The 10,118-nt window shown below is 32.5% G+C and overlaps 1 protein-coding gene across 1 annotated transcript; it reads left to right on the top strand.

The window, feature by feature from the left end:
• The first annotated feature begins 4,440 nt into the window (after nucleotides 1-4,440).
• On the top strand, nucleotides 4,441-6,019 carry LOC111889835 (NAC domain-containing protein 83). Its single transcript, XM_023885993.3, has 3 exons — nucleotides 4,441-4,945; nucleotides 5,036-5,304; nucleotides 5,407-6,019. The coding sequence occupies exons 1-3, from the start codon at nucleotides 4,765-4,767 to the stop codon at nucleotides 5,701-5,703; spliced, it is 747 nt and encodes a 248-aa protein (XP_023741761.1). The 5' UTR covers nucleotides 4,441-4,764; the 3' UTR covers nucleotides 5,704-6,019.
• The last annotated feature ends 4,099 nt before the right edge of the window (nucleotides 6,020-10,118 follow it).

The raw sequence follows: 10,118 nt of genomic DNA, 5'->3' as shown, positions 1-10,118 counted from the left end.
TTATAGGTGAAGAATAAAAATTTCTTGACTAGAATTGGTCAATGGATAAATTTGATGGAGTGTTGGGTAATGTTGAAAAGGACAATGATTTGACTAGGTAGAGTGTGAATAGTGACATAAAGTATAGGTGGGGATGGCTTGGTGTCATAATTTTATGGGAAAAGTCAACAAGCCTTTATGTGTTATCTTGAACAAAAGATATGATTTATAGATAATAAATCTTCAAAATGTGAATAAAATATGAGTTTTGAAGCTAAAGTTGTTGTAGATTTTTTCAAGGCTAACATCTTATGTAGATATGGAACTCCAAAAGCCTTGATCGGTGATAGAGGAACACATTTCTGCAACAAAACTCTTAGATCAGTTCTGAAGAAGTATGGAGTCCAACATCGGGTGTCCACAACTTATCACCTGCAAACAAATGGACAAGTTGTAGTGTCAAACAGAGAAATCAAGTCCATACTTGAGAAGACAGTGAACACAAACCGCAAAGATTGGAGATTGATACTAGAAGATGCTCTTTGGGCATACCGAACTGCATATAAAAATCAAATTGGGATGTCACCTTATAGAATCGTATTTGGAAAAGCTTGTCATCTTCCTGTTGAAATGGAGCACAAAGCTTTCGAGGCTGTCAAAAAGCTAAACATGAAGATCGATGAAGCGGGTGCTCACCGAAAGTTAGAGATTCAAGAGTTGGAGGAGATAAAAAAATGAAGCATTCGAGAGCTCACGCATCTACAAAGACAAGACCAAAGCATTCCATGATAATTACCTCTCGCGTAAGACATTTGAGATTGGTCAAAAGGTATTACTCTATGACTCTCGTCTTAAATGGTTTTCCGGTAAGTTACGGTCCAGGTGGGTGGGACCGTTCATTATTACTAACATATATGATCATGGTGCAGTCGAGATTAAAAGTAACAAAAATGGAATAGTGTTCAAAGTTAATGGTCACAGGCTAAAGGTCTTTTATGATGGTTTCCAAGAGAAGGACATGGAGGTTGATAGTTTGGAACACTCAGACTACATTGAGTAAATCTAGGGGCAAGGTCGAGCCAAAGACTTGAAACAAGGGCGGCTAACTGAGAGGCAACTCGGGAGTATTTCTTTCCATTCTTCTTTCTTTTACTGTATTTTATCCATGTTGCAATGTTTTTGAGTCTTTTCGGGGGTTCAGTGTAAAATAATTTTCTTACATCTAAGGGTCAAGAGCAAATTGGTTTTGAAAAAAAAAACGTGATTTTTGAGGTTAACAGAAGATAACGCATGGGCTTGTACAATAAATCGCATGGGCGAGGCTTAAAACACACGACCTAATTTTTTTTCCGTGCGTGGACTTCGAGGTTTTGAAAAAAAAAAATTATGCACGGGAAAACTTAAAAAGGCACATGGTAAGGTCCAAAACGCACGACCTGAGCCTTAGACCTTGCGTGTCATCTAGGATTGCAAAAAAAACAGATACAAAGCGCACGGGCATGCTCGAAATGCACGGGCTAAATCAGAAAAACACACGGCCTTAGCTTAGACTGTGTGTTGTCGATGCAGATAAGGATTGCGAAAAAACATACAAGCCCCTCAAGACATGCTTTTGACTTGCAAGTCCTGCTTCCCAGCGCACACCCTCCGTTTCCTCTTTTTCGTTGGGTCATGAGTTTCTCGGACAGAAAACTCATAGAGAAAAACTCATGGGCTTGGTTGTTGTTGTGAAATCGAGTTTCTTCCCTCACAAACCAAACGATTATGCATTTTTCTTCTTCGCTCTCCTTCACTTGTTGGCCAAAATTCCCTCAACCCTAGCCAAGAGTTTGATTTATTTCAATTTCTTTAAGTTTAAAGCACCAAGGTATGTTATTAGTGGTTCCTAACTTCATCTAATTCATCATCTAGGTTGACTTTCTATAGAAACAATAATTACTAGGATCCACAGATTCTATAAGAGATGTGAATTAAATAACAAGAACAATGAAGATCAAAGTAGTGTCGAATGCTTTAATTATAATAGCTTTAGAATACTTTAACGTGAACTTCTATGTGAGAGCTAGGTAGGGCGATACAATCATTAACCCTAAAAGATGCATGCATGCACAATAAATAGTCTAACCCTAGAAAGCGATAACCAATAATGGAGAGGCCTAAAACGGTATAAATGAGACTATTTTAGCACATACATTTGATACAATACATTAATAAGCCCAACAATCTCCCTCTTTCTATCAAATTGCGAAGGAGATTCTTTACTGTTGTTTCTTCTGAACTTTGAACAGTCTCAGCATCAAATTTAGAAGTGTATTTTTGGCTACAAGGTACCACTGAATCATATCTGAAAAACATTTCTGATCAACATCGTTGTTGGCTTTACAAGCTTTAGTCAGTCCGAGGATAGAGTTCAGAGCAGCAGTCAAGTATAAGTGTTTGTCTCACAAGAAGAACATAATTGTCAAAACTTTCTGATTTTCGTTCCTTTGATACACCACACACCAATTGTCTTTTCGGATTTTGCCCAGTTTAAACTTATGAAGATCCTCTGGTTCTAGCTACCCAAACCTAATTAATTAACTTTTTAGGATGACCAATTGCACGATCAAGAATCTTTTCTAATTTATTGGAAATCAACTATCGGTTATAATTTTGAAGTTATCGATGTCTGATATAGGTTTCAAGCATAAAATTGGGGAGGTCATTTAGTTAGATGTTAAAAGTAATAGAATGATAGTTTGATAATATTTTTAAGTTATAATACTACCTCCATCTCATATTTATTTTCCAGTTTTGACTTTTAAAGTTTTTGTTCTTTAATTTTGACCTTAAATATTTTTGTTTTAATATATAATATTTGATGCAAAATATATGAAGGGTTTGTGTTTTCAATGTTTTTTCATTGTTACAAGTTTCATCAAATAATATATAACACAAATAAAAATATTTAAGATCAAAATTGAAAAATAAAAACTTTAAAAAAATAAAAGTGGACAATACATATGGGACGGATGACGCATGTGTTTAACATAAAAAAATGTTAGTTATATAATATCATACCCATGTTATGTTATGCAAATGATTTGAAATAGATAGGCAAACAAAAGCAATTTATCTACGTCAAGACATGAAAACAAATACTTATTAGACACGTATTTTTATGTTTAACTTTCTAAATATGGATAAAATGTATAAATTTGAAAGATGAATTTATAGATATAAATGATAAACTCTTTTACATATGCATATGATATAGATAGCCAAACAAAAGCAATTTCTCTACGCCAATACACTCATGTTTTTGTTGAAGTTCAAATTAACATACATACAATTAGAAACGTCTCTTACAACATCAACAATTTATAAATACATACATAATTGTAATTAGTTGCAATGATTTTGTAAAAAACTCCGTATATAAAAAGGTAGATACCGTTTATAATCGACGTAGAAGTTTATTACATACAAATGACAAATATTGATATATACTTCCGTTTTGTTTTCGACTTTTTTCAGCCAACCAACTAACAGTACAAACAATGTAGCCCTACTTTTGTTCTATGATGTACATGCATGTCTTTATCAATATACATCAAAGTATATGCCTTTGTATAAATTTTCACGTAGAATATAATCAACGTCATATAAACTAATTAAATCGCTAAAGACTGAAAACATAAAAACGGTTAAGTTGTGGAGTGTGTAAAGTACAAAAATGTAGAGCATTAAAAACATGAACAGCATGAGTTCTACATATCCCCGATTATTCCCATAATACCAAAATCCAACAAGTGATTAGCTGTTGGATACCTCATAAATGCTACATTTTCGACAGAAGGTCTTATGTCATAATTAAGCCTTATCTCACATTACGTAAGAGATCTAAAAGTGAAACAAACCATGTTTTTCATCGTCAAACCGACAACGTATGTACTGTATATTTTTATGTGGATAACGGATTGTGATCACCGTATCTTTACACGTATATACATGCAAATGTCACCCCCATTATATATGTAATTCTTAGCTGGAGGTTGCCCAATTAATGTTGTACATCGATAGGTGTCTTCATCATGAAGATATCCGAAAGGTTGGTATTTGTTTTCTTTAATCTTATGAAAACTATATAAATCATCTTGCAAGGCATTTATATAGGAGTCCTAGATGTAAAAATGAAACAAAGTCCAAGTTAATTAAACAGTATACTATTTAATATTTATATGGAGCGGAGGAAGCATTTTTTTTAATCGATTCTAATAAAACATAAAAGAAATTTCATGTACCTTGGATCATTTAAATAAATATAACGTTTATTTTGTCTACAAATATAATTTTGTTATTTACGTACGTACGTATATTTTATTTTGTGGTTGAAATTAGATATCGGCAATTAAATCAAATATCAAAGATTGCATATATTCTAGGGAAATCATATATAGCATGTGATACGAGAGAAGAAAAATAAGAAGTAATTAATTGCGTCAAAACTTATATGGGAGGAGGAGGAGGAGATTGAGTATGGTTTACGCCAAACACACTTGTCGTCCTGTTCTTTTTCTTCTTCTTCTTTCTTGTTGTTAGAAATAGACGACCCCCAATTACTATAAAGTACCCTCCCTTTCTTTCTTATATAGCCACATACCCATTCCTATTTACTCCTCCTCCTCCCTTCTTCTTCTTGTTCGATTCTAGTCGATTTCAAATGGGATTTTCAAGATGTAAATTGGGTTAATCGATCAAAGGTTGTAGTGTTTTTTGATTTAATTCGTTGTTGAAAGTATCGAGATGGAGAAGCTGAATTTTGTGAAAAACGGTGTCCTGAGACTGCCACCTGGGTTCAGGTTCCACCCGACGGATGAAGAGCTTGTGGTACAATACTTGAAGCGCAAGGCCCAGTCTTGCCCTTTGCCGGCATCCATCATCCCTGAGGTCGATGTGAACAAGTCTGATCCATGGGATTTACCAGGTTCATACCATATAATATATATACACACACACACATTTAAATAGAAAAACAAAAATTGCAATGTGACTGATTCGGTGTGTGTCTGTTTAGGTGATTTGGAGCAGGAGAGGTTCTTTTTCAGCACCAGGGAAGTCAAGTACCCGAACGGAAACCGCTCCAACCGGGCAACCGTATCCGGATACTGGAAAGCAACCGGATTAGATAAGCAAATTGTGACCTGTCGGACCAATCAAAATCAAGTAGTTGGCATGAAGAAAACTCTGGTTTTCTATAAAGGAAAACCCCCAACCGGGTCTCGAACCGATTGGATCATGCATGAGTACCGTCTTGCCCTTGCTACCCAAAACCCGACCACGCAGGTCACAAACTTAACCACATATAATATCAATTCGCAATTGCTTTCTTGCTTGTTGATTATGAAGAATAGAAATTGAGAATTTTGATGTTTGATGTTTGTGCAGGGTATGGAGAACTGGGTGCTGTGCAGAATTTTCTTGAAGAAACGAGGGAACGGGAACAAGAACCAGGAAGAAGAGAAAGAGACAATTGAACCAAAGTCGAACCCAGTTTTCTATGATTTCTTGGCAAAAACAAAGCCAAAAACCGCCGATTTGAATCTATTACCGGCTTCGTCATCCTCTGGTTCAAGCGGGATCACAGATGCTTCTGTTTATGGTTGCCGTGAGACGGATGAACATGAAGAGAGCAGTAGCAATTGCGATCATGTTTCAACTTTTAGAAGAAAACAGTGGCCGTGAAATCAAGAATCTTTTAATTTTCTAGTGTTTAAAAAATACTAGTTTTAGTTTTTTTTTTTTTTTTTTTTTTTTTTTAAGGTTAAATTTCCCATCACTCATCTCATCAGAGGAGCATTATAATAATCCAAACCAAATTTAGATATGTTAAAATGGTTGTCCATGGAATGGAATATGGAAGAAGAGAACTAGAAACAAGGAAGGAAGGAAGGAAGAAATAGAAACAGAAACGGAACAGTTGTCCCTCCTATTCTTTGTAATCTCCTCTTCAAATTTCACAACTTTTTGGTGATTTATTATTAATTCTCAAATTTCTTTCCTTCTCATCTTCAACTTCAACTTGGTTGGTTTTGTTTCTACACCATCACAATCATTATTTAATCTTTTTCTCATGTCATGGGTCCCATTTTAAACTATTGCAATTTAAGGTTCAAAAGTAAAAAAGGATTACTACTTGTAAATCAAGGACCAAACAATTAGGAAGCAGTATTAAAAAAACAATAGACAATGGTTGCAACACAAAGATTTAGGAGAATTAAGAATATTTGTTCGTCAATCATATTTTAACCATATTTTATTGTAAGATAAATGTTATGCAATCGCCCATAAAATGGACTAACCCAACATCCTTGACAGTTTGACTTTCAATATATATATATATATATATATATATATATATATATATATATATATATATATATATATATATATATATATATATATATATATATATATATATATATATATATATATATATATATATATATATATATATTTGCCAAAGTCATACCATATATTCATTGATTAATAAATCTTAGTTATCATCGTACAACGAATCAGAAAGCAAACGAGCAACAAGTTGTGTCATTAAGCCTTTTTGTATGGTAAAACCAATTTTTTGAAAACTACATCCATAAATCTAGGGGATATAGCATTGTTAAACATGATCAGTTGTACTCTATTATGAAGCTCTACCGCATCCGACGCAAAGAAATCAAACGTATGAAATGCAAATGATATGAACACATGTTGATTGTTCATGTATGATTTTTCATGTTTGATAACTTTGCATGTATCAGCTTTTAATGCAGTCTGTCCCGCCGTGAAGCCCCCGACCCTCAAGCCTACGAGAAGGGATACCCATGTAAGGTCCACATATGTGTGTTTCCCTCAAACTCATCCAAAAATCAAAACGTCAGTCAGTCTAAGGGTTGACCTTCCTTCTGTTGGGTCAGTTAAGAAATTCACAAGAGCCTCTTTCTTGGCGGAAACACTGGCACACTTAAATATGTCGGCCAAAACATCTCTAACCATATCGTGCATGTATTTGACCCCGTTAGTTCTTTGCAATGAACTACATGCTCTCTAAAAGAGTCCAAACATGTATTGCGGTACACCGGACATATCTCGTCGGTTGAGAATATTGGAATCATGAGGTAATATTTGAGGTTGTTACGATACTCCACATGAGACATATGTTGGCTAAGCCATCTATAGGGATAGCTAGAAGAAAATCTTGAGCATTTGGTGCACGTAAACACTGGAAAACTGTTGAATTATATTATGTTATGTAGTGAGTTTATGTATTAAACTAAAAATAGATTGTATTAAGTTATATATTTTATATAAACTTTATGTTAAAATATAAATGAAGGTATGCATGAAAATACTAAATTGTGTATTAGTGAATTATAATGTTTATTAAACTATGAATATTGTATTTTTAAATTGTGAATATTTCTTATACACGATATATTTTTTGAAGAAATCTACAATTTAGGAAAAAGAAAATTGATTTTTTTCAACACATAATTCTATTTTTTACTAAAATTTTGTATCTTTTGGTAGGAAAAACAAAAATATATACCAAATAAATAAGGGCTATAATGTTTAATCTATTAAGTTGTGAATACAACCAGAAAAATGTTACTAAATTTAATGTTAGTCTAGCGATGGTCCGACGACGGTCAAACAGTGGTCTGATGACAAGTGAAAAGTAGTTTGTAAACTTGGAAATGAAAAGAATTTGTTTAATACAATATAAATATTGGATTTGTCCAAAATGCCCTCAATAAAAACATTTAAAAATATGGTTTTTAGGGTTCTTAACTTTTTTTGTTCTTATTTAAACATCTCCATATGTATCTACTATAATAAATGAAGATCAATTTTGTTACATGTCAATCTCTCATGAGTTTTGACACTTGTCATTTTGTGATACTTTTTAAATAAATAATATCCACATGTCAATTTATGGATTTTTCAATTTTTAAAATTAAAAACCAACATAATACTTTTATTTATATATGTAAAGTATTAAATGTAATAAATATGATAGTAAATTACAATTAATATGTTTCTTCATTACTTATTTCAAAATTTTATTTTAAAAAATATTTATTATTTAATTTTTAATATTTAATTTTTTTTAATCAACTCGTATAATATACAGTACTGGTCTTACACACACACGCACACACACACACACACACACACACACACACACACACACACACACACATATATATATATATATATATATATATATATATATATATATATATATATATATATACAGGTCCGGCAGTTGGGCTATGGCCCAGGGCATCAAAGAAAGAGGAGCATAAATCTGTTCCATTAAGTAATACTATATATACTGACTTTAGGCCAAAGTTTAGTCCAGTAAGTGGTTTGATACCAGCGTCTGCGTGCATTTGGGAGGCAACAGTTCATAGATAAGAGTGTGGGTGTCAAATAATCCTAGAATCTTGAGAATAGTAATCGCCAAACTTAGGTATATACAGGTCTGATAGTTGGGCTATGGCCCAGGGCATCAAAGAAAGAGGAGCATAAATCTGGCCCATTAAGTAATACTATATATACTAACTTTAGGCCAAAGTTTAGTCCAGTAAGTTGTTTGATACCAGCGTCTGCGTGCATTTGGGAGGAAACAGTTCACAGATAAGAGCGTGGGTGTCAAATAATCCTAAAATCTTGAGAATAGCAATCGCCAAACTTATGGATGCTCTAGAAAAACACAATCTGTAGAAGATCAAGGAGCCTTGATTGACTGAGTACGTTTTCAAATTTTTATTATTATGGATATCTATTTCATTCTTGTTCTAGTTTCTCTACTTGTCTCTTAAACATACTACACGTAGTTTCTACATCTAATAATCCAAGTTCTGATTTGTGTTAATTAGGTGTTTGTGCCTTTGTAGTGGTTAACCTAGACTTGATCACTGATAACCTTCAGTTCTTGTACTCTAAGTTCGATTTTTTATGAAGCAAACACCAAAAAATCTGAAGATTTATGAGGTTTTCGATTTCCGGATTAGATGAGTTTAATTATAGGTTCTTATTTCTCTCTGATTCCCTTTTCTCATTTCAATTTCTTATTAGTGTTAATTGTATTCTGATTTCGATTTCTTTTTTCTGAAGCAAACACCAAAAACCTAAAGATTTGTAAGGTTTTAGATTTGTGGATTTGGTGAGCTCTATTTGTAAGTTCTTTTTTCTATTATTCTGATTCCTTTTTTCTCATATTCCAAGTTTCGATTTTTGTTCACTATATTCTGAGTTCTATATTTATTTCTAAAGCAAACACCGAAAACTATTTTTGAGGTATTCGATTTCTTGATTGGATTAGTTCGATTACTAAATTCTTTTTTCTCGTATTCTGATTCCCTTATTCTCATTCCAAGTTCTGATTATCTTCAATGTGTTCTGAGTTTTATTTTCTTTTCTGAAAAAAACACCAAAAATCTAAAGATTTGTGAGGTTTTCAGTTTCTGGATTGAGTGAGTTTGATTTTTGGATTCTTACTTTTTGTAATTCTGATATCATTTTTCTCATTCCAATTGTTGATTTATGTTCATTTTTTTTGTTGTTTGTTTCAGGAGGCATAAGTTTGATTTCTCTCGAACATCAAAAGGTATATAATTACCATATAATTTGGGCGAGTTTGATTTCTCTCGAACATCAAAAGGTATATAATTACTTCATTCTTGCTATAAGATAGCAGTTTTTTAGAAATGGATTCTTATTTCTGATTCTAAGATTGATTTATGAGATCATTTGACATATTGAAAGAGAAAAAAAAACAAAAACTTTGGTTAGGTTGTATATTTTTTTGGTTACTTTTAATATCTATATTTTTTAACTTTTCAATATGTTTCCTTGATCAGGTGTTCAAAATACAAAACGAAAAAAAAAAAAAAAAAAAAAAAAAAAAAAAAAAAAAAAAAAACAAAAGGCTAATCATTTACAAGGGTCTTTGAAACTCTTGAAGTTATATCTTTGAAGTATCATGACTTAAAGAAAGATTGAATGGATTATTAATTTTAAGCATCAAAAGCTGTTTATTTTTTTTTTGTAAAATATTGATTATTGTAAAATAAAAGATGTTTTTGTATCAA

The sequence above is a fragment of the Lactuca sativa genome, chromosome 4 (assembly GCF_002870075.4).
Source record: "Lactuca sativa cultivar Salinas chromosome 4, Lsat_Salinas_v11, whole genome shotgun sequence".
In the NCBI taxonomy this organism is placed as follows: Eukaryota; Viridiplantae; Streptophyta; class Magnoliopsida; order Asterales; family Asteraceae; genus Lactuca; species Lactuca sativa.
Note: the sequence above shows the minus strand (reverse complement) of the source record. Positions and strands in the feature narration are given on the sequence as shown.